This window comes from Mustela nigripes, chromosome 6, assembly GCF_022355385.1.
Source record: "Mustela nigripes isolate SB6536 chromosome 6, MUSNIG.SB6536, whole genome shotgun sequence".
In the NCBI taxonomy this organism is placed as follows: domain Eukaryota; kingdom Metazoa; phylum Chordata; class Mammalia; order Carnivora; family Mustelidae; genus Mustela; species Mustela nigripes.
This window is the reverse complement of record NC_081562.1, coordinates 85,651,300-85,677,298: the sequence shown is the minus strand read 5'-3', so window position 1 is coordinate 85,677,298 and position 25,999 is coordinate 85,651,300. Positions and strand designations below refer to the sequence as shown.

The following is a 25,999-nucleotide window of genomic DNA, read 5'->3' as shown; positions in this document are numbered from 1 at the left end:
ATCAACATAATAAGGTATTACACACCACAAAAAGATGAAAAATATGCTGACTCAGCAGACATGTGACTCAGCTGAAATGAAATAATGTCAAGTGACAAAAGAACACAAAATATCATATCCATAAGATGATCAGAACTGTAAAAACTACTTCTATGCAACTTATAAGGACCAAATAGGACATAAAATCCCTTAAGTAATGGTGGGATACTCTAGTTCTTCACCATTTCCTTCTATTGTCTACAGAGTCACATATAAATCAAAGTAATTTTTTTAAAGATTTTATTTATTTATTTGTCAGAGACAGAGGGAGAGAGAGTGAGCGAGCATAGGCAGAGAGGCAGGCAGAGGCAGAGGGAGAAGCAGGCTCCCTGCCGAGCAAAGAGCCCAATGTGGGACTCGATCCCAGGATGCTGGGATCATGACCTGAGCCGAAGGCAGCCACCCAACCAACTGAGCCACCCAGGAGTCCCAAATCAAAGTAATTTTAAAAAACAGCAAATAGGGTGCCTGGGAGGCTCAGTGGTTAAGCCTCTGCCTTCGGCTCATGATCCCAGGATCCTGGGATCAAGCCCCCCATCAGGCTCTGCTCAGCAGGGAGCCTGCTTCCTCCTCTCTCTCTGTCTGCCTCTCTGCCTACTTGTGATCTCTGTCTGTCAAATAAAAATAAATTTAAAAAAAAAAAAAACAGTAAATAAAGATACGTGCTGGAAGAAGAGCTGTGGATCTCACAAATCAAGTATTCTGCAAAACTTCTAAATTCAAGTGTGAACCTACTTTAGATCACAGGAAACAGTAACTTGCTGATTATTACACCGCGATTGTCCGTTTGAGTTGCTGACATTTTGGTCAGTTGTACAAAATAGCCACTAGGGGTCGCTATTATGTTTAAATAATGATGTTACCAGACTAATAAACTGAATGACAAATTTTTTATTTCCTCTACAACACTAAGCCTTCCTTCTCAGTGATAAACATGTACACGATTTATTCCTCTTTGACAAAGACAGTCTTCCATAATGCCATTGTCTGAACACAGTAACAGTAACAGCGATGACTTGAAAAAGCAGCTGATACTTACTAGTATAAAACTACGCAAAACTTCTATTCAGGAAGATGGAAGAAAACCAACCTTAGCTTCTTATCTTCCAGCTCTGCCTATGAGTTAGCAGATATTCTTAGCTGTCAGATAAGAGAGTAAAGCAGGATGGGCTCTGAGAACCAAGTAACAAAATAATTCAACTTTTTAGAGTAAACAGAGCAAACATGCTCACTGGTTTTGGTGCTGGTGTACAGAAAAAAAATTAAATGACTGATCACCACTTCATGTATATCTTTTACACCAGGTATGGGCTGAGAAGGAAAAGAACCAGTCTCTCTCAACCCACAGGATGGGCAATTAGTTTATAATTTCGGGGAAGGTCTGCTAAGAGGAGATACTGATACAGGCTTTTAGTAAAGTAGAGAGAAGGAAAAGCCACTTTCTACAAAAGCATGGTATTTGTCGCAGTCCAGAGAGTGAGAAAAACCTTGACTGTCGGGGAAAGTGAAAGAGATGAAGCGATACAAAACGAGGCTGGAAAAAAAGCTGGGTCAGTTCACTTCTACGAAGTCGAAAGAGTGGTCTTTGAAGGGATTTAAACAGGAAATGACAGAATAACAATGATTATAACATTTCTATGGCTCTTTAAACTTTCATGACACCATCTCATTGTATCTTCCCAATAACATTATCTGATAAGCACCATTAAGGAAGCAGGACGCCCATCACAGATTACATTTATTTTTCTGTACTGAGAGAATGTCAGTAATCCCCTTGAATTATTATAAATAGAGCCTCCACTCCCACATTATGCAAGAAAGGTGGGTGAGGGTACAGTGAATCACTTGGGGAACCTTCCCTCTGGAGCTAAAGTAACCCAATCCCCCCACCCCCACCCAGCCACCTTGCTGAAAGCCTGCCTTAGAAGGATAGGTGATTAACCTTACTGGGTGGGGAAAGGAAGGGAAGAATGTGAAGGTTTGCATTTGGAGTCTTAAAGGGGCCACCTGCCTGATTCCTAGGGGTGGATTCTGGGAGAAAGGGGAGTTAGAGCTTCTGGGTCTGTGAAGTGGCAGGTATCTGCATAGATCCTGACCTAGAGCTTCCCAGGCCACCTGGCTTCAGGAAAGTGGCTGAGCACGGAGCTGGAAGAGTACAACAGCAAGAGTTCTGCCCTGAAACTTCGAGAGGGCTACCTTGGCTGAGCTGAGCAGAGACTGGGCTCCTCCATCCAGGAAGCATGCTTAGCAGCAGGTCGGTACTACTGGTCACCAAGTGAGGACCAGTATTCAAAAGCACCCCATGAGGCACTGAAAAGCAGCAGCTGAGTGTGGGCTCTTCCTTTTTAGGTGTGGAAACTGCACTGACTACCTCTCTGCACTAGCTATATCCCAGGGGGCTCTTGAACAATTCAGAGAAGCCCCCTGAGGAAGATAGTGGACTTCCTTCTGATAAGGAATGTGGGAACAGATACGACTGCAGTAAGTGTGTGTGCACTCCAGACTGTAATACTATCCAAATCTAGCAAATGAAAGCTCAGAACTGGGGCTGGAATACAAAATTCCATGTTCTTTCCATTAGGATGCGACCCTCACTTGGGAAGGAACTTTTAAATCAAAATGGAATGGATAAAATAAAATAGATTCCACCCCCGACCCTCAAACACACAAAGAAACATGCTACCTACTTAACATTTATATAGCTAGAAATGTTCTGGAACATTCCAAATGCCATACCTAATTTCAACAGCTGGTTTTAAGTTCACGTCCCTTTGAATTTCCACAGTTTGTTGTTGAGAACTCTCTTACAATGCTTAGTTTACTAAGCTTTTTTTTACAATCCTCATTTGTATACCTGTCTTATCTCTCCTATACAGTATAAATAACTTGAGGTCAGAGTCTAGTCTTAACTCATCTTGTATCTCTTGTAGTAACCAGCTCTGGGTCTCATAGTATGCACACCCACAGTTTTGTCTAAAATAAGTAATTAAGATCTTGTCTGTCTCCTCAGCTCCATCAATGATAGTGAGTGACTGTGAAAAACAAAGACAAAAATGGAGAGATACCAATTTTAAAGCACATGGTCAAATGTTAATCTGAAAGGCCTGCTTATTTGTGTATCTTCAAGCTATACAAGTTTTTTTTTTTTTTTTAAGATTTTATTGATTTGACAGGGGGAGAGTCACAAGGAGACAGAGAGGGGGAAGTAGGCTCCCCACTGAGCAGAGAGCCCTATGGATGGCTGGATCCCAGGACCCTGAGATTACGACCTGAGCAGAAGGCAGGAGCTTAACTCACTGAGCCACCCAGGTGCTCCAAGCTATGCAAGTTTTATGCAAAAAAAAAAAAAAAAAAAAGCCTCTCAATTTTCATACTTACACATGCTCATTAAGAAAAACAAGGTCGTAAATTGATGTTTACCAGATGGGAGGTGGGGGGCGGGAAGTGAAATAGGTGACGGGGATTAAGGAGTGCACTTGTCCTGACGAGAACACTAGGTGATTAAAATAAAAACAAACAAAAAAAAAAAAAAAGAGAGAGAGAGAGAGAGAGAAAGAAAGAAAGAAAGAAAAACAGGGTCACAGACTATCCACAAGAGGGGTTATCAGAGGCTTCAGAGAGACAGCATACAACACAGGGGTTTTTTTGGTCGTATACAGGCATATACAATCTCAAAGGCAGGACTGAATGGAAAAGAACAGTGATAAAAGGGGTGTGGAGCCACCAGCAAAGGCAGCATGTGGATACAGACTGGAATACGGGTGAGCAAATACCCTCTAGCAAAATAAGCAGCCATCACAAAAGAAATCCAAGTTTGGGGAAAGCCTCTGGGTTACCAGAGTCTCTCTTTATTTATTTGTTTGTTTGTTTGTTTGTTTGACAGAGAGAGAGATCACAAGTAGGCAGAGAGGCAGGCAGAGAGAGAGGAGGAAACAGCTCCACGCTGAGCAGATAGCCCGATGTGGGGCTTGATCCCAGAGACCTGAGATCATGACCTGAGCAGACGGCAGAGGCCTAACCCACTGAGCCACCCAGGCGCCTCTCACCAGAGTCTCTTATAGGACAAGCTAGAGAATGTCAATACATGACCAATTTCATAAACTGACAGGTTTTATCTTTGAAAGGGCAGTAGGTGAGGGACTGGGGAAAAAATAATATGCAAACCTAGGCCAAGAAGGAACATGGAAAAGGTGAGATTCTACTCTAAAGCAGGAGACAAACACAATTAAATGAAGAGAAAAACAAATACACAAAGGTTGTAGACAATCTCAAATACATGAAGACAACACTGTTTACACCAATGCAATAAAAAACACAGGCTGCAATAATGTCCTAAAACAAGAGACATGGGCCCCAAAGAAGACGCCACTACTGAACTTCAAGAAAATTTACTTATTTATTTTTCAGGGGTTGGGGGGAAGAAGCAGAGAGAGAGAGAGAGAGAGAGAAAGAGAATCTTGAGCAGGCTCTACTCCCAGTGCAGAGCCTCATGTGGAGCCTGACCTCAAAACACAGAGATCAAAACCTGACCTGAAAGCAAGAATCAGATGCTTAACCTACTGAGCCACCCAGGTGAACCTTAAAGGGCTTTTTTTTTTTTTTTTTTTTTTTTGAGAGAGAGAATGAATGTGAGAGTAAGAGCAAGAAAGAAGGAAAAACAGACTCTCCATGGAGCAGCGAGCCAGATGCAGGGCCCGATCCCAGGACCCTGAGATCATGACCTGAGTCGAGAGTAGACATTTAACCGACTGAGCCACCCAGGAGCCTCAAGGGCAATTTTAAATGGTAAAGAGTTGCCAAATATAACTCGGTAGGTCTCTTCTCAGACCCACCTGAAGCAGGGAAGCCTCCCAGTCTGAACACATGAATCAGGTGTTTCAGAGACTCTATGCTCAGCTTGCTCATGAACAGTGAAAATGAGGTACTAAGGTCTTTGAGACCTTTCAGTTTGACAGAAATTATCTTTGTACAAATTCTGAGTAACACTTACATAAAAATGTGAGGATAAAGAATTCTGATTAAACATGGCAGAATGAACATTTCTATCTATCCCTACTCCTTCCCCAAACACCACCAGAATGATGATGAAGGCCTGTAGCAGAACAAGAAAACAAACAGTTCAGATAAGCAGGAGAGACAGCACCAAGAGCTGTTTCTACAAAAAGAATAATAAACTGATGGATTATTCTGAAAAAAAGTAATCCTAGTCAAGCGAACAGCTTAGCTGTGAACAATACTTACATAATCATAATAATGCAAGTATTGAGTTTCCTCAGCTGCTGCTAAGGTGCTCAGTCCTTCTGAGGAAGCTTCACTGGGTGACTCGAAGCAGGTCCAGCAGTGCCCCCTCAGCATTCACCCACACCATGGCTTTGGTCTTGGAGCTCATCTGCATCTACTTGGCCCTCGTCCCACACCGTAAGAAGTGATGGTTCATGGAGGATAAGATCAGTGCCCTCATTAAAGCGGCGGATGTAAATGTTGAACCTTTTGGGCTGGGCTTGTTTGGAAGGCCCTGGCCAATGTCAACATCAGGGCCTCGTCTGTAATGTCTGTAACGCAGGGGCTGGTGGACCTGCGTCAGCAGCCAGGCCTCTGCCAGCAGGAGGTCCTGCTCCCTCCACCAGGGCTGCCCCAGCTGAGGAGAAGAAAGTGGAAGCAAAGAAAGAATCAGAGGAGTCTGATGATGACATGGGCTTTGGTCTTTTTAACTAAACCTCTTCTGTATCCTGTTCAATAAAAAGCTGAACTCTTGAAAAAAAAAACTGTAAGGGACACCTGGGCGGCTCAGTCACTTAAGCATCTGCCTTTGGCTCGGGACCCCTGGATGGGGCCCTCAATGGGCTCCCTGCTCAGTGGGGAGTCTGCTTCTCCCGCACCCTCTGCCCCTCCCCCCACTTGTATGCATGCTTTTCTCTCTCAAATAGATATATAAAATCTTTAAAAAAAAAAAATGTAAGCACTGAATGCTAATTTAACAACGAAAGTAACATATTAAGCATGCAGCCCAGAATGAGTACGAGATGGGAGACGTGAAAGAACAGGGAAAGGGGAAAAGGGAGTGTGTGGTGTCTACGTGGTTGAGGGAGGAATATGCAAGAAAGACTCTAATCTTTTCTAGTAGGAAAGAAATAATGCCTCAAATTGGGGAAAAAAAAAAAAGTCCAGAAATAGTGGGAAAAATGTTACTTAGAAACACAGAGTTTAAATGCCAGAAGAAACAGTTAAAGGAGCTGAAAGAATCCATCTCAGGGAAGAAGACACTGCCCGTTTCTGTTGTTGTTACAAACCCAGTAGTCCCATTTGATTATTTAAAATAGGTTCATTAATTTCATTTAAAAATAAAAATTAACTAAAGAGAAATGCCAAATCTCAGATGAGAACCAAAATACTCTACACAGTCTCTTGGAGTTGTAGCACGTCTAAATTAAAGATATACTGAGGGCGGAGACAAGCTGCCAGGATCATCACTCTCCAATCTGTACAGTAATCTGTTCCTTTCATTACCCAACACTTTTTGTCTTCACAGATGTTTACTGAAAGAGATACTGGAAATTCTAAATGTCCTTTCTGTTCAGTTCCACAAACATTTCTAGAACATCTACTATATGTCAGGCCCTAAAGCCAGAAATTGGGGACATGAAGAATAAAAATAATAGTGGAAAACGAATTTTCCTGATTTCAGAGACCTTAGGAGTCTAGTAGGAGAGTGAGACACATGAATAAACTATAATCAATGGGATAGTCAGAGAGAACCTTTTATAGACTCTTTTTTTTTTTAAGATTTTATTTATTTATTTGACAGAGAGAGATCACAGGTAGGTAGAGAGGCTGGCAGAGAGAGAGAGAGAGAGGGAAGCAGGTACCCCACCGAGCAGAGAGCCCGATGTGGGACTCGATCCCAGGACCCTGAGATCATGACCTGAGCTGAAGGCAGCGGCCTAACCCACTGAGCCACCCAGGCGCCCCCAGAAAGAACCTTTTAAAAATGCAGCTCAGATAATGGGAGTGGGAGCCTTTAATAAGGCTGATTAAGGAATGCTTCTTTGTGGAAGTCCTAGTTGAACAAACCCCTAGCAGAGTGAGGGAGCAAGCTGGGGGTAGGGGGGTGGGAGGGTGTAGGTCCCAGGCAGACTCATCAGCCTTGTCTTGTCTCCTGCTGTCTTGATAGTACCTGGGACCCTGGAAACAATTAGTAAATATGTATCGTCCGGAGGTTTGGTCAGTAACCCCTGCAGCATTAGAATAAACTATGTCCTATTAAAACTAGCCGCTACTTGTATCCAAAGTATCTTAACTTAAAGATTAGACCTAGGATCAGCAGAGGGAAATTGCCTCCCTACATATAAGCCGTTAGTTCTTCTACAACTCTAAGAGTAGGCAAGAATGACTAATTTACAGAGGAGTCAAAACACATGTGGTCTGAAATTTTAATTCTTTGGACCATGCCAAAAGAGAGTTAATTTCTGGCCCCTTCCTCTTGAACATCTTGCCAAATGAGGTGTGTGAGAAGCTCTACATCCAGGCCCCAGTAGTTTCCACACTGAAAGATGTGCTACAGGCCATTCCTTTCAAAGAAGCTGTGGCTTAGAATAAGTAGGAGATGTGAACCTGCCAAAACTTCATTTCTCCCAAGACTCTCAGTGTTTGAGCTTCTTGAGTCCCTGAGGATGATTTTAACCTTTATCAAGATACATGTTTTTCACACATCATGGTTCCTCACTTACCAGATAAAAATCTGGTTTGTATTTAACTAAAGAAACAACAATCAATTCCAATGTTGGGAGATTAGAGTAATTTGACATGTCAGATTTTTGTCATATAGTGACTTCAGAACCTAACCCTTGTTACACAATCGGTTAAGCTATGCTTATTATTAACCAATACTGTCTTTACTCAATTTCTGCTACTTAATTTCTAAGTATTATCTTCAAACTTGTGCTCTCTTGCACATTTCTCCATTGTCCTGCTACACTGTTCAATTTTTTAAGTCTTATTTAACATTTGAGGAAAGAAATAAAAAATATACATACATATGCAATCCAAGATAATTTCAACCCCAAATAAATTCTATACAGAAAATCATTCACTAGGGGCGCCTGGCTGGCTCCATCAGTAGAGTGTGTGACTCTTGAACTCAGGGTCATGAGTTCAAGCTCCACAATGGCTGTAAAGACTACTTAAACAAATAAAAATCCTTGGGCGCCTGGGTGGCTCAGTGGGTTAAGCCGCTGCCTTCGGCTCAGGTCATGATCTCGGGGTCCTGGGATTGAGTCCTGCATCAGACTCTCTGCTCAGCAGGGAGTCTGCTTCCTCCTCTCCTCTCTCTGCCTGCCTCTCTGCCTACTTGTGATCTCTCTCTGTCAAATAAATAAATAAATAATCTTTAAAAAAATAAATAAAAAATCCTTAAAAAATATCATTCACTAAATTTTCAGACAAGTATGTGCACATAATTGTTCTAATACAATGCTGCAAGCAGTATTAATTTTTTATTTCAAAAAAGATTAGTGAAGAACGTCACTTTTTAAACACCACATTCAATTAGCTGCCTTCACAGTGAAGCTTCTCACCATTAAATGGATGAAATCTAATAAGAGAAAGAATTCAGAAGTTATCCTTCCGAAAGGAAGATTTAAAAAATTCTTACCAAAAGCATTAAAATGACTTTTACTTCATTTAATTCTGTATCAGACATTATTATAATTTAGTTAAGTTTAAAACCTACCTTCCAATGCCCTTAAAAAAAAATCAAACTAAATACTTTCTTCAAAATCTATAAGAGATACACAGGGTAAATATTCTAAGAGGTGATCTCTTCTGCTACAGAACCTATACCGTATAGATTATCCAGCCCTACAACCAACCCCATTTTGGGAAAGACACAGATTCAAGATCAGAGGTAGGCAAAGTGATAGACACAAATGGAGAGAATACCCCACTAAAAACCCTCACTCACAAATATAACTACTATAGGATGGACTTTAGGAAGAAATAAATTAAACTGAGAGGAAGGACTTAGATGTATGAAGAAATAGGGAGCAAAGAACAGATACTAAGTGCCGTTGGCTACGTAACAATAGTTGATAATGGAGGGGGTATGTGAACAAGGTCGTACTAAAATATAAGATGGAGAATAGTAGTCGTCGATATTGAAGCATTTTTAAAGTACTTGTATTGTTTGGGAGGAGAATTAAGAAGTCTAATAACTATAGACAGTTTAAATTACTTAAAAAGCCTTAGGATAAAAAAAACACCACACGGACAAAGACAGTTATTCATGATAAAAAGGAACAATTTACAAAGAAAGACATAGTAATTCTTATTGGTGTATATCTAGTAACCTCACTTTTTAAAAGATTTTATTTACTCATTTGAGAAAGAAAGAAAGAGAGACAGAGAGCATGAGAGAGCACAAGCCAGGGTGAGAGGCAGAGAGAGAAGGAGAAGTAGACTCCCCACTGAACACTGAGCCTGACTTGGAGCTGGATCCCAGGACCCTGAGACCATGACCCTGAGCGGAAGGCAGACACTTAACTAACTGACCTACCCAGGCGCCCCTAACATCATTTTTTTTTTTTTTTTAATTTTTTTTTTAAAGATTATTTATTTATTTATTTGTCAGTGATGGAGAGAGAGCGAGCAAGCACAGGCAGACAGAGAGGCAGGCAGAGGCAGAGGGAGAAGCAGGCTCCCTGCCAAGCAAGGAGCCCGATGTGGGACTCGATCCCAGGACGCTGGGATCATGACCTGAGCCGAAGGCAGCTGCTTAACCAACTGAGCCACCCAGGCGTCCCTCATTTTGTTTTTTTACTTTTTAAACTTATTTATTTATATTTTACTGTATTTTATAATTTTATCTTACTTTTTTCCTCATAATAAGTGTGTTCTTTTTAACCCATATCCCTTGTTTCTCCCAACCCCCCATCCACCACCCCTCTGGTAACCATCAGTTTGTTCTCTATAGTTAAAAACCTGTTTCTTGCTTTGTGTGTGTGTGTGTGTGTCTCTCTTTTTTTAATCTCTGCTCATTTGTTTTCTTTCTTAAATTCCACACAAGTGAGATCATATGGTATTGGTCTTTCTCTGACTTATTTCACTTAGCAGTATACTCTCTAGCTCCCTCCATGTTGTTGCAAATGGTAAGTTTTCATTCTTTTTATAGCTGAATAATATTTGTGTATATATACCACCTCTTCTTTATCCATTCATCTATTGCTGGACACTTGGGCTACTTCCAAAGTTTGGCTATTGTAAATAATGCTGCAATAAACATAGGAGTGCATGTATCCTTTTGAGTTAGTGTTTTTGTATATTTTGGGTAAATACCCAGGAGTGCAATTCCTGGATCCTTGGGTAGTTCCCCTTTTTATTTTTGCGGAACCCTCATACTGTCTTTCACCATGGCTGCCACAGTTTGCATTCCCACCAACAGTGCAAGAGTGTTCCTTTTTCTCCACATCCTCACCAATGCCTGTTATTTCCTGTGGTTTTGATTTTAGCCATTCTGACAGGTATGAGGTTATAGCTCACTGTAGTTTTGATTTGCATTTCCCTGTTGATGGGTGATGTTGAGCATCTTTTCATGTGTCTGCCAGCCATCTGGATGTCTTCTTTGGAAAAATGTCTGTTCACGTCTTCTGCCCATTTTTAATTGGATTATTTGGGTTTTGGTATTGAGATACAGCAGTTTTTCATATATTTTGGATACTAAACTTTTATCAGGTCATTTACAGATATTTTCTCCCATTCAGAAGACTACCATTTCCTTCACTGGGCAAAACCTTTTTATTTTTATATAATCACAATAGTGATTTTGCTTTTATTTATCTTGCCTCAGGAGACATATCTAGAAAAATGTTGCTATGGCCAAAGTCAGAGAGATTACTGTCTGTGTTCTCTTCGAGGATTTTTTATGGTTTCAGCTCACATTTACCTCTTCAATCCATTTTGAATTTATTTCTAGGTATGGTGAAAGAAAATGGTCCAATTTCATTCTTTTGCATGTTGCTGTCCAGTTTTCCCAACACCACTGTTGAAGAGACTTTTTCCAAAGAAGATCTTTTCAAATCGTATTTTCAGTTCTCATGTGTTGAAGATTAATTGACCATATAATTGAGGGTTTATTTCTGGGTTTTCTATTCCATTCCTTTGATCTATGTGTCTATTTTTATGCCAGTACCATACTGTCTTAATTACTACCGCTTTGTAATATAACTTGAAATCTGAACTGTGATACTTCCACAGTTTCTCTTTTTCGAGATTTCTTTGGTTAATCAAGGTCTTCTGTGTTTCCAAACAAATTTTGGGACTGTTTTCTAGTGCTGTAAAAAATGCTGTTGGTATTTTTAATTGGGGTTCCATTGAATCTGTAGATTGTTTTAACAAAATTTGTTCTTCTGGCCCATAAGCATGGAGTAGCTTTCCATTTCTTTGTATCATCTTGAATTTCTTTCATCAGTTTTATACTTTTCAGAGTACTTTTACCTCTTTGGTTAAGTTTATTCCTAGATATGTTATTGGTTTTAGTGCACTTATAAATGGGACTCCTGGGGTGCCTGGGTGGCTCAGTGGGTTAAAGCCTCTGCCTTCGGCTCAGGTCCTGATCCCAGGGTTCTGGGTTCAAGCCCCACATTGGGCTCTCTGCTCAGCAGGGAGCCTGCTTCTTCCTCTCTCTCTGCCTGCCTCTCTGCCTACTTGTGATCTCTGTCTGTCAAATAAATAAATAAAATCTTAAAAAAAAAATGGGATTCCTAATTTCACGTTCTGCTGCTCCATTATTAGTGTATAGAAATGCAACAGATTTATATACACTGATTTTGTATCGTACTCATTTATCGGTTCTAGTAGTTTTTTGGAGGAGTTTTATTTTATTTTATTTATTTTGAGGGTTTTCTGTAGTATCATGTCATCTGTGAGCAGTGAGTTTTACTTCTTCCTTACCAATTTGGATTCCTTTCATTTCTTTTCTATTTTTTTTTCTTTTTGAAGATTTTATTTCTTTATTTGACCGAGATAATAGAGAGTGTAGAAGTAGACAGAGTGGCAGGCAGAGGGAGAGGGAGAAGCAGGGAGCCCGATGTGGGGCCCGACTCCAGAACCCCAGGATCATGACCTGAGCTGAAGACAGACGCCCAACCAACTGAGCCACCCCAGGCGCCCCTCCTTCTATTTCTTTATGTTGTCTAACTGCTGTGGCTAGGACTTCCAGTATTACGATGAATAAAAGTGGTGGGAGTGGGCATCCTTGTCTTGTTCCTAGTAATACTACTTTGAAACATATAAAATAAAACTTGACAGAACTACAAGGAAAACTGATAAACACATGGTCATGGTACAGATTTTTTTAATATATTTCTATTAGAAATAATAGATCAAATAGTCAAGATGTTACCAAGAATAGAAAAGATCTGAAAAACACAATTAACTTCTTTGAATTAATGGGCCAAATCATCCATTCAAGAAATAAAACACACACAGATGAGTTACAGAGATTTACCAAATCCTAGCCACATCTTAACAATAACAAAGACTTGATTTTGTCAGACATGTTTTCTGACCACAGTGAAATTAAGCAACACTGATCTCAAGAAAGAAGGCAGAAGAAAATCGAAGCATCCAACTCAGAAAATTTAGAAAGAATACAAAAGACTAAACAAAGAGTTTAAGGAAGGAAATACACATAGAAACTGAAAATAATAAACCAGAAAATAAAGACATACTTAAAAAGGTTCAGCCACCTGGGTGGCTCGGTGGGTTGAGCCTCTACCTTTGGCTCGGGTCATGATCTCAGGGTCCTGGGATCGCTCCCTGCTGAGCAGAGAGCCTGCTTCCCCCTCTCTCTCTGCCTGCCTCTCTGCCTACTTGTGGTATCTCTCTCTGTCAAATAAGTAAATAAAATCTTTAAAAAGGGGGGGGGGCATTCAACAAATAGGGTGCCTGGCTGTGTAAATGGTTGGGCACTGGACTCTGGTTTCAATTCAGAATCAGCTCAGGATCATAAAACAAGCCTCCAGTCAAGCCCCATATCCAGCTCCGTGCTGAGCACAGAGTCTGCCTGAGACTCTCTCTCCCTCTCATCCTGCCCCCTCCCTCCTATGCTCTCTCTCTCAAATAAATAAATCTTTTTTTAAAAAAGGGGGGGGTTCAACAAAATCAAAAGCTTATTCTTTTTTTTTTTTTTAAGATTTTATTTATTTATTTGACAGAGATCACAGGTAGGCAGAGAGGCAGGCAGAGAGAGGAAGGGAAATAGGCTTCCTGCTGAGCAGAGAACCCCGATGCGGGGCTCGATCCCAGGACCCTGGAATCATGACCCGAGCCAAAGGCAGAGGCCTCAACCCACTGAGCCACTCAGGTGCCCCAAAAGCTTATTCTTTGATAAGACAAACTTCTGAGAAGGTCATCAAGAGAAAAAAAGAGTTACAAGTAGACAACATAAACAAGCAGAGGCTTTAGAAAGAAAGGGAACATTACGAGTAACTTAGTAAATTTGAAAATGTATACAAAATAGATGATTTCCTAGAAAAAAATTAAACTTGCCAAAAGTGAAGAAAAAGAAAACTGGCAGAACTTGGTGAAAGACAAGAGATGGGGAATGGAGGACATGCTGCGGATGTTTTTTAAGACTCTATATGCGTTGGGTTTTCAGGTGTGGGTTCAATTTACTCAGAAGGAGAAAACTAGAAGAAAAACACAAGAGCAGGCTGATGTCACTATAGCTGGATTTTGTTTTAATTTTTTGTTTTGCACGTGTACATGTTGGCAGTGGGGTGGGGACGGTGTATGGAAGTCACTGATTTAATAGGTATGTTGAAAAGGAGGCTCCTTTAAGTTATGTAAATGGAAATCTTAAGTGCCCAGTTGGATCTGAGTCAGGAGCTTAGGACAGATTTGAGGTGAAGATACATATTTTGGATTTAGCTGTTTCTAAACGATAATTAAAGCCACAGGTATGGCTGAAATGCTGCAGGGCGATACAGCACTGGTTCTCAACATGTGGTATCTGGATCAGTAACCTCAACTTCACCTGGAGGTTTAACAGAAACACAAATTCCCAGTACCCTCCCTGGACTTCTTGAATCAGAAACCCTGAGAATGAGGTCCTTCAATTTGTATACCAACAAGCCTTCCAGTGACCGCGATGCAGGCTGCCATGTGTGAGTTACTGCTATAGAGTGAGACATCAAGAGGGCCTGGGGCCTTGTCTTGAGAACTCCAACACTTAACAGAGGAGAACGAGCCTGCAAGGATGACTAGGAGGCAACAGGAGGAGGAGAGTAAGAAAACGAAGAGAGTTTCAAAAGGAGTGTTTCAAGAGGTTAGAGTGGCAACTTCTGTGATGTCACTTAAAATAGTTCTTGAAGGGACTGGAACTGGCTGAGAAGTGAGCGGAGATGACAAAATAGAGACGGCTTAGAGCAGTTTGATGATAAAGGAGAAGCAGACAGAGTTAAGATGGAAGAGGCTGACAAGGGAGGATTTTTTTTTAACAGAGCAGTTAACAAGCATGATGGACTGCTGAGGAAAGAATCTGGGTGAGAGGGACAGAGCAAGCGTACAAGAGAGACGGGAACTGACAGCAATAGCAATGGCACATTTAAGGGACGGGGCAGCTGTCTCCATCAGCAGGGGGAGCGTCTTATTTACAGTCTTCGGAATTGCTAGCTAGGATAATAAAAGCAGGCCAACTTTTTGTTGGCTTTATTATTGTTTTTGGTTTTTTTAAAGGTCTTATTTATTTGACAGGGAGAGAGACTGCATGCACAAGCAGGGGGAGTGGTGGAGGGAGAGGGATGAGCAGGGAGCTTGATGCGGGGCTCCATCTCAGAACTCTGGGATCATGACCTGAGCCGAAGGCAGACTTTTAATTGACTGAGCCACTCAGGCGCCTCCTATTATTGCTTTTTTAATTGTTACAGATACTGCACCCCTTACTGCCTCTACCAGGGCTGGCCTACTTCCACTGTCCTGCCTTTGGATGATAATATAAAGTTTCTGAAAAGTGAAGAGGGAACAGGATCCAAAGCACAGATGGAATAACTGGCCTTGGATAAGGGAAACAGATTACCTTTTTAACCAGAAGGAAGGACGTAAACATGATGGGCATGGATGTGGCAAGTCTCAAGTTTGGTAGCAGGAAGGTGAAGGAGCTACTCTTAAATGGCTCCTATTCTCCCCATGAGGTCATCTGCAAGACCCTTCCTACTGTGAGAAGGCTATAATCCCTTCTCTTGACCTACTGCAGTTAAACGTCTGATTTGTACTCAGTGAACGAATTTCCATTTGTGATTTCGCTCCCCCTGTAGGCCTATCCATGGGGCAAGAATGGGCTGATCACATAGACTTGAGTATGTCTCAATGGTTTCTCATAGTTAACTGATAAACTGTTTTTGTTTTTGTTTTGTTTTGTTTTAAGATTTTATTTATTTGGGTGCCTGAGAGGTTCAGTCAGTTAAGCATCTGGCTTTGGCTAAGGTCATGATCTCAGGCTCCTGGGATGGAGCCCTGCATCAGGCTCTCTGAGGCAGGGGAAAGTCTGTTTCTCCCTCTGGCTCTGCCCTGCCTCTCATCTCATGCTCTCTCTCTTTCTCAAATAAATAAAAACACCTTTTCTAAAAATTTATTTATTTATTAAAAGATTTTATTTATTTATTTGACAGAGAGAGATCACAGGTAGGTAGAGGCTGGCGGGGGGGGGGGGCGGTAAGCAGGCTCCCCGCCGAGCAGAGAGCCCGATGTGGGATTCGATCCCAGGACCCTGTGATCATGACCTGAGCTGAAGGCAGCGACCCAACCCACTGAGCCACCCAGGCGCCCCACACCTTTAAAAAAAAAAAAAAAAAAAAAAAAAGGTTTTATTTATTTGAGAGACACAGAGAGCATGAGATGAGAGGAAGAATAAGCTTTTGATTTTTTTGAACCCTTTTTTAAAAAATATTTTATTTATTTGAGAAAGAGAAAGCATGAAAATGGAGGAGGTGCAGAGGAAGAGGAAAAAACAGACTACCTGTTGAGCAGGGAATGCGATGTGGGGCTCGATCCCAGGATCCAGGAACTATGACCTGAGCCGAAGGCAGATGACATTTAACCCGACTAAGCTACCTGGGTGCCCCGATAAACTGATTTTTGAACATGATTTGGCATCTGTGTAGCCTGACTAAAGATTAACAAAACATAGTCCTTTTTTATATTGAGTCCTATTTCTTGGTTCTATTTCTTATTGAGTTATTGTCTCAGGATCCAACTGCTTTTGCACAAAGTCAATAAAGTAAATCTCTGACCCTACAGAGAGGCACGAGCCAGAGCCACATTTAAGCAGCCAGAGTACTCCTCTTCTCTGTCATGCCTTGCTCAGCAAATGCTGGCTTTTCATTAGCTGTCACTGGCCCAATTTCTACCTCTTCTTTCTCAAGTCCTTTTGACATCTATCTGTTCATTAAGATATTTTAAATTGGCTGTCACTGCACTGACCTACTAGTTTTTGTAGGGAGGAATTTCCAAGAATAATGTAGGAAATAAAATGAGGACCTCAGTGAAATATATTGATATGTCACCACTATTCATTTTCTTATTCTATTATTCATTCAGTATTTACAGACCATATACCCTGTGCAAGGCTTAATGTTAGAACAGTGGGGAATACCAAGTCCTCAAGGTATTTATAACCCAGAAATAAAAGCAATTAGCTCCACAAAGAAGAGGCTTGAGGAAATGGGACTTTGACTGCAAAGGAGAAATTAGAAATAAAGAAAAAATTCTTTATAGTAGAAGTGATTAAAGCAGAAATAGATTATCAAAGGAAATCCTCAAATCTGAGTAACTTTAAAAAAATATGATGACTTAGAGACAGACAGCCTTGCCTATAGGCAAAGGTTACAGCAAGCTCTCTGGAATTAAGCACACCATGACTCAGGACTTTCTGACATATAAAGAACCTACCATCTCTTTGCAGAAGGAATAAGGGAACCAACAGAGAAGTTTATTAGGGTTCTTACCCCCATATCCTCAAGTATTGCAATCCTTGAGCTTCCCTGCAATACTTAATCTGTCCTTCCTTTTTATCTTTGCTGCCCTTGTTCCTCACCACCAGTTTGTGCTCAGGCATAGGCAAGATGCAGTTTTTCCGTGACCTGGAATTTTCTGCCATTGAATCATGTCAGCTATGCACATACACGCTACCACCCAAGCTCTGTGTAAATGATTTGATGACTTAGGTATTTTAAAAGTGCCTAGCACACAGCAGATGTTCAATTAAGATTCATTTCCTCCTTTCTTTCCTTCCGTTTTTCTCTCCCTCCTGGCGAGAAAGGGAGGGAAAAAACAGGAACCAACAAAAGACAGATCTTCTGTTAAGATAGCATTCTTTGGGGTAAAAATACTGAAAAGGTTTAAACCACTTCTCATTGCCTACCTTGTGTCTGCGGGATGTAGGGAGACAGGAGTTTTGACCTTTTCTTTTCGTATCCCTTCTGTGTGATGTCCCCTAAAATAGCAAGAAACAGAAATAGGTTATGCATTATTCTTACTCTGTGGTTGTTCACTGTAAAAATAAAATTAATTACAGAGTGTTACAGAATTACCACATAGAGAGTAGAGGAAAAAAAATGTATAGTTCTTTGCCAAGGATTTTGCTATGTGTGATTTCCCACCGTCTTGGAGCTGACTTCTTGTGGAAAATTGTAGGGCTTGTCTCCACACCAGTCTAGCAGAGCAATATGCTGCATACCATGTCAGAGATTCCCGAGTTCCTAGGCACCCCTCGTTTCCCTGGTATTTACAACAGACCAAAAGGAATGCTGCAAGGCTGGCAGACAAATGGTCTCTCTGAAGTTTCAGTCTGACCACATGAATACAACTGATACAGGAGGTACTCAGCTATATTGCTATATGGAACCACGTAAAATCAAAAATCTAGTTCAGGGGAGAAGTCAAGGTTCAGGCACTGGGATGGGATACCCATAGGCCTTTCTGCATCCTAGTACCTATGCTTGAACCAGGGTTGGAATTCCCATATTCTCTCCCCTTGGTTCACTGGTTTGTATTATTTATGTACCTGGATGTCTTACAAGGTTAAATTTCTAAAAAAGTATACACAAAGGACAAGTATACATGCAACAAATGCAAGAAGAATGAGCTGATTAACAGAGGAAAAAAATGTGGTGGAAGTGCCAAGAACTATGCTAGGTACTAAAGAAAAGGTAGCAAATGAATGGGCAGAGAGCAGGGTGAAAAGGAACAGGAAACACAGGAGAACAAAAGTGCATTCAAGGGAAAATGAGTAATTCAAAGCTGGGGGGATAAATATATGTTGTGAGTTGATATGATAGAGCATTGTTTTCTAAAAAAAGTTTTTTTTTTAATTCAGAGAAAACTTTATTTTAAAGTCAAAATCTAGTATAAAAAGCAATTTATATACTAAAACTTGGTTGTCCTTGGTTGTTGTTAGCCTCAGCAGGGGACTGATGGAGTAGATAGTGGGGAGGTAGCAGTGCTCATTGAGGGGCTTAAGTAGGGAAGGCACCCTCTAAGACTGTGGAGTTCAGCAAGTTAGTTCACTCCTCCTGAGAAGAATGGGACCAAGAGTAGAGGCCAGACCTGTTACCCCAGCTACTACAGTGATCTGGACAAGTTAGCAGTAGCCTGAATTAAAGACAGTGGTAGAAGGGATGGAAAGAAATCAATGGATTAAGAGACACATTTGGGAGAAATACTGGACAGGATCTGGTGACTAGATGGGTACGTGTGAGAAGGTTTCTGGCAGATGGTGGTGCTATTCCATGACAGAGAAATACAGTAAGAAATGCAAGGTCAGTGGGCTGAAGAAGCTGAGTTTAGGGAAAGCCCATGAGACACACAAAAGGACACGTCATCCAACAGCTGGATATGTGTATCTAGAACTCAGGAAAGAGAGAGGATTTTGGAATCATGAGGATATAGCTGAAAAATAAACTGATACAATCTCTTTGAAGTCATTTGGTAATTTCTAACAAAATTTTGATTCAGCATCTGCATTTTTAGGAATTTATTCAATGAAATATTCACAACGGTGCACAAAAATCAGATAAGAATATTGCCCGACCTATTTTTTGAAATAAAAAAACTGGGAGGGGTCTAGATACTTACATTATAGACCATCTATGCCAATGGCTTTCAACTGGGAGTGATTTTGTTCCCAATGGGACACCTGACAACGTCTGGAGATATTTTTATCACAATGAGAAGAAGGGGTACACTACTGGCATCTCAGGGACAGAGGCCAGGGATACTGCTAAGTCTCCGGACATGCACCGGACATGATGAAGAACTATCCAGGCCAAAATGGCAAAAGTGTTAAGGATAAGAAACCCTGGGTCTACCTAATAATAGGCTGGTATTCCAAATATACTGGCACAGGAAGATGTCTAAAATATACAAAGGGTAAAAGGCAAGTTGCAGAACAGTAAGTATTATAGATCTAATTTTGTAAAAAACAAATAGGTAGGTTTCCATATATACAGAAAATAGTCTGGAATATAATGTATATAAACATTAAATTAATGTATACCCTTGGGAAATGGAATTATGAGGGGTTTCACTTGTTTTATATACTTGAACAGAGTTTGATTTTAAAAAGACTAGATGATTTGCATAATCTCAAAAATAAAGATTTCTTTCAATTAAGAATGAATGGTTCTATAGATATGTATTTGTAAGCAGTAAGATGATCACAGTATGTGTGTATAGATATATGCATATATACATGCATATATATACATATATACACACAGATTTATAAATACATATATAAAACAGGGGAAAACACAAGATACTGAACAGTTTACATAGTATTTTTAATTTCTGGAATAACTACTTTTACACACACACACACACACGTATGCACAGAGAAAATCTGGAGTTTTATACACCAAAATATTAACAGTGGCTAGCTATGGCTTGCAAGGTTATAGATTCATTTTAGCTTCTTTTCCTTTTTGCTATCTGTATTTTCTCATTTTTCTACAAAGAACATCCATTATTTCAAGAAGCAATATTTAAAACTACAATCACAATTACTTACTAGACTGCACAAACTGAATCACGGTGGCCCTTCATCTGGGCTTCTTTAGTGAAAGAAGAGAAACCTACCATGCATTTTTTTGGAAAAAGAAATCAAACCTTGTCGAATTAGGAAACTGAAGAGTTTAGGTAATCTCCAATAATACACACAACTAACAAGAGATGTGGCAGCCTACCAAGGAAACCCCTCTTAAAAAGAGGAAATCAAGTCTCTTATTACAAAAAGAAATAATAGAGCATTCTCCTGTCCTGTTTGCCACTCCAAAGTTTCCCCACTTCCACTGTACACACATATCCCACTCCCTGAAGGGCAAAAAGACCACTTCGGGCGACTCAGAACATATCTGATAAAGTGAAAGGCCTTTTTAAGCCTACTTCAGGGTTTAGTGTCTCAATCGTTCACTGTCAGTAACTAATCGTGGGACAAACTGGTAGACTTAGTATCCTGGATATGAATCAACAACTAACCATCTCAGGTTTTGAAAAAAGTCAACCAATGGAGTCCAATTCAGCCAAGACAATCAGCCCCATAAGACCCATAAAAAAGCAAACCCAACTAAGGAGACCTAGAAGATGAACTGCAATGAGAATGTAAGGACTATGGTGATGAGCCTTTAAAATGTCCTCCCCCTTTTCTATGACCAGAAGACCCTGCTCAAAAGGCACCTCCTCTGTGACACTGGCCACCCCTTCACCACTTTAGTACCCCTTCAACTCTGCACACATCAGGACAGCACCTGGCACATCACCGGTACTGTGTTTGTGTCCACATCTGTGTCCCCACTAGACCCCGCACTTGAGAGCAGGGACTGTGTCGTGTTCATCTCTGTAAGCCCACCCACAGACTGGCACAATAGACCCTTGTTGAATGAGTGACTGAATGAATTAGTAAGGTGGAGGCAGTGAGAGAAGAACAAATCAGAGACGTGTGTACTGGGGTGGAAAACAGGAAATAGGAGAAAGAGAGGGCTTTACGTTAGCAAGAGCTGAAAGGCCCAGGGAAAGAAATATATGGAACCAAGTTTACTGAAACTGGACAGCCAGACCTCAAAGGTGACCAGAAAAACGGTTCCTGGCCAGCCTGAAGGGGGTAATGTAGTCCATAAGATCACTGGGCATTAAAAGCTGCAGGAACTGCTCCAGATATCAATGCTTCCCTTAGGCAGAGGGCAAGACTAGACCGAAGGACTTTAGTTAGCCCACCTAACTGAATTTGTTATTCCACATCTCTGTCACTGCCCACTGACAGACTGCGCTCTTACATTCTCACCACTAGTAGTCAACCAGTGTTTGCTACACTAAAGCAACATTTTCCAAACACCCAATTTTTGAGAATCACCGGAGGAACTTGTAAAATACAAATTCCTGGGGCATGTGGGTGGCTCAGTCAGTTAAGCAGCTGACGCTTAGTTTTGGTTCAGTGCATGATCTCTGGGTCCCGGGATGGAGCCCCATGTTAGATTCCCTGCTAATCAGGGAGTCTGTTTCAGGATTCTCTCTCTCCCTCTTCCTGTCCCCCTGCTCTCTCTCTAAAAGAAATAGATAGGGGCACCTGGGTGGCTCAGTGGGTTAAAGCCTCTGCCTTCAGCTCAGGTCATGATCCCAGGGTCCTGGGATCGAGCCCCACATCAGGCTCTCTGCTCATTATTTTATTTTTAATAAAAAATAAAATAAATAAATAAATTTAAATTTTTAAAAAAAAAAAGTTCCCAGCCCCTCCGGCGAAGATTCTGATTCCCTAAGTCTGGATTAAGACCCACCTCCTGTATTTCTAATCAATGCCTTCCAATGAGGTTAGTTTGGTTTTTTTAAGTTTTATTTATTTATTTTTAAAGAATTTATTTATTTATTTATTTATTTGTTTATTTACTTGACAGAGAAAGCACACACACAAGCAAGGGAGGGGCAGAAGGAGGGGGAGAAGTAGACTCCCCAAGGAGCAGTGAGCCCAACACAAGACTCGATCCCAGGACCCTGGGATCATGACCTGAGCGAGAGGCAGACGCCCAACAAACAGAGACACCCAGGCACCCCGCAGTGAGTCTTGAGAATCATGTCTGCAATGTGCTGGGTGACTCTGACTTCATATGAGGAGGGGACAAGAGAAGAGGGGAAGAATGCTGCCTGAGTGAGATACAGCCTCAAGGGACAGCGGAAAGGGGGCTCACAGACAGTCATACCACAGGCATTCTTAGAACAGATTTTTTTTTTGCCATCTGGCATATAAAACAAAAAGGAGTGCCATAACCGTACCTGTATAAAATTTGCATTAAAATGGCACAGATCTAAGTTAAACCTGTTGTTCAAGTGTTTTGAGAACTAAACAAATAAAGGATTAGCCTTCCCCTCCCACTAGGGTATCGTATTTCTGGGCCCACAGAGGGACTTTGAGAAGCAGCTGTTTAGGGGGGTCTGCAGCCCCCAGTGGGATGGAGGCTCCCAGCCTGTAAGGAGATACAGGGATCCACATGACTTAGGACTGTCCAGTTCCTAGGTATTACCACAATATACTGAATAGCCAAAACCAGACAAATAGATCCATGTGTGCGGTGGAACCTAAAGGAACTATGTCACCAATTTCCCTCCTCACCTACCTGGAACCAACGAAAGCAGCTTGGCACAGGCAGCCCTGGGTCCACCTTTAAGCAGAGTGAAGAGGGGGCTGGGAAGAGGTGCATGTGAGCATGCTGGCCAACCCTAGCCTCTTAGAGGTCAGCAGTGAGAGGAGTAAGAGTCATCTACACTGGCCGGCCTTTTGAGAGTCTACTTACACAGACAAGGAGGCACGGCACTGTGGTCAGCACTTGAAGAGTCAGTGCTAGAAAGAACTACTTCTGGAGCACAGCCTTGCCACTTCCTCTCGATAAGTCTCAGTTTCCATGTCTGTAAAATGGGTAATGATAACAGCTATCTTGCTAAGTTTTTAGGGTGACTGAGACTACTTGGAATGGGGTCTGGGCTATAGAAAGTATCAGTATCAACAAAGTCTTAGTGAAAGCCTCCTGAGGCATACCCTACTTGCCAGTTCGGGGTAGGAGTGGAGGTGGGCAGCTAAGAGAGAAAAAGGAAGGCAAACAACATGGCGAATACTTGGTAACTGAGCGCTGTGGGAGAGAAGCACAGCAGATACAGCCCAGAACCCAGAGGAAGCAATGTGAGCTCTGCCTGGGTGGAGAAAGGAAAGCCTTACAGAGCAGGTGACATTGTGGCTGGAGTCTGGCCTTTTATTCTAATACCAGAAATAGGATATAAAGTCCTAATGATGCAGTCATTTAGCAGTTTACTCGTTTTCCTCTGCTGCTGACTGGCTCTGTGTGGATATGGCCACGTTTGCGGATTCCTCTAGGATTCTACCACCCAGAGAGAAGCAGAGCAATGTCAAATAATTTTCAGAGATGACCTTGTACAAGCACCCTGAGCAATTAGGTGCTAAATAAACACAGGGCTTGGGAAATTCCAGAGGGTCACCAAGTGGTAGATATGTATAATCTAGATAGAGAGCAAGGATTACAGTTCCAGCCATAAACTCTTTCTGCTCCAGTGGAAATAAAAAGGTATGTGCCACTACAACTCTGCCTTCAAGTCGTACCTATTCAGTCTGGGGTGGCAACGGTTTGCTGGACTTGGGGTGTCACAAAAACATCTTTGAGCAATGAATGGATGACATGCAGAGTGTTAATAAAAAGGTAGCTATGTCTTTAAGAAGCTCCTGGTCTAAATAAAAGTGACAAGTGCTACGCTAGAGATCATGTACAAAATTTTAAGGGAATAAAAAAATAATGGTAATAAAAAAAGAATTATAATACTCCAAGAATAGATAAGTAAGTAACAACTCATCGAGGGCTTACTACATATAACAGTTTCTGTTCCAAGAGCTTCGCAACATCCCTTATAAGGGATGTTCAGTCCCATTTTATAGGTGAGGCTACTGAGCCACAGCAAGTCTAAGCTCCTTGTCTGGCAGGCATGCCTAGTCGGCACTATGCTGAGGATTTGAACCCAGGCAATCCTGGCTCCGGGACCCCTCCTCTTAAATTCTACTCTGTATTCATTTTACAGACAGAAGCTCTAAATCTGGCCTCCAAAACTGGGAAGACTTCACAGAAGTTACTCTTAGGCTGGGTGCTGAAGGATGACAGGACTGTTCTCAAAACCACAGCTGTGTTAGAGGAGCAGACTTGCAGCAACGGAAGGATATAAAAGCTGTAAAGTCAGTCTCTGAAGAATAGACAGCAGCCTGACTGCTGCTCCCCGAGGCCCTGCTGACTGTGGGGACTCCTGTTGGGCCCCAACCTGGATGCTCCAGACACTTACAGTTGAAGGCTGAGCCTCATCTCATGGGTCATCAATTTACTTCTTTCTTAATTAAATGCCTCTATATAACACAACCAGCATTCCACCCTTCTAAAATACTCTGATATTGATTCATCTGATCTGCCTAAAAACCCTCTTCAATAAACAGAAAAGACATTATCTTTACTACAGAATAAGAAACTGAGATGTGAAAAAGATAAAGGGCTTGCTTAAAGTTACACAGCAAGACCAGAATCTGGGTCTCTGGCCTTTCCTTATTGTTCTTTGTCCATTGTTTATTTGTAGGTGGCCCCCAAATCAGATGCAATAAAAGTATAAAACTAACCTATTGTTCATAAAATGAGCAACATGAGATAAACAATTTTTCTGACTCACTCCAAAATATAGATGACTTTCCAGAAGGCATTAAAAATCCACCCCCCCCCCCCCCCCCCAGCAGGACCCTGCATGAATTGTCTCTTTAATTATCTTTTAAATGAGACAGCCAACTGTGGAAACCGGGTCCAACTGCAGTTAAAAAACAATCAGCAAAAAGTCATTATACATCATTACTAAATATTCAGCTAACAGAGAATGTGGCCTTTCTTTTTTGTTAAGGAGTAATTAGGAAGGAAAGAAATGAGAAACTAAGAAGAAAAACTTCTAGAGTCATTATCTCCCAATCTATACCTGTATCTAATAACTCCTTCTATCCTCTACTTAACAACTCTTAGACCAGGAAGGTGGTACATGTGGGCTCTTGCTGGAGATGGGGAACTAGGACTGGGGTTATGGACATTTATACACTAGACATGTAAAGAGACACCTATAGACAAAGAGCCAAAAATATAGCTGAGCATGTGAATGAGGTAGATCTTTGCAAAACTTAAAAAAGGCAAAGGATTTGGATCCTATCCCGGAGATGCTGGCTAGAAGACCAAGAACAATTTTTATTATTAAATTTTATCATGTTCTCCTTACAATTCTATTCAATGAATTACATACACCAACCACCCACCCTCCAAATAGCCTCCTTTTAGAGGTAAAGATTCACAACAAATGTGTATTTTTTTCTTAAAAGCACTGTTTTTATTTACACAGAGTCCTAACCACTTCAGCTGCAGGAGTGGGAGAGGTTTGCAGTGACACAGAACAATGGCCGTACGCCTTAAACCAGCTACAGGGCATTTGGCCTTTGTCTTTCCTTATTTTTCTTGCCCTATCTGAACTGAAAGTGGCCAACAGGACTCTAAAGAATTAAAAACCCTGAACTGTTTCTTAAAATTCCTTGTAGTTTCTTTCTACACACAGGTAGAATTAATTCTATGTTGAGAGAAGAGTGAAAGCTACAATATTTTCAGCTTAGCGAGAAATCAATCTCTGTTAAAATACTCCAATCTGCTGAAAGAAAATGAGAATTTTTTTTTTTAAGATTTTATTTATTTATTCGACAGAGAGAGATCTCAAGTAGGCAGAGAGGTGGGTGGGGAAGCAGGCTCCCCACAGAGCAAAGAGCCTGATATGGGCTCAATCCCAAGACCCTGAAATCACCACCTGAGCTGAAGGCAGAGGCTTAACCCACTGAGTCACCCAGACGCCCGATAATTTT

At 41.3% G+C, this 25,999-nt stretch overlaps 1 protein-coding gene across 3 annotated transcripts in view; it reads right to left on the bottom strand.

The window, feature by feature from the left end:
* Window positions 1-25,999, bottom strand: part of DIP2B (disco interacting protein 2 homolog B) — a 224,741-nt gene that overhangs the window by 100,947 nt on the left and 97,795 nt on the right. For all 3 annotated transcript variants that reach the window (XM_059403106.1, XM_059403107.1, XM_059403108.1), the window contains exon 2: window positions 17,453-17,524. In XM_059403106.1, the coding sequence (XP_059259089.1) occupies window positions 17,453-17,524 (72 nt within the window). The remainder of the gene's footprint in view (window positions 1-17,452; window positions 17,525-25,999) is intronic.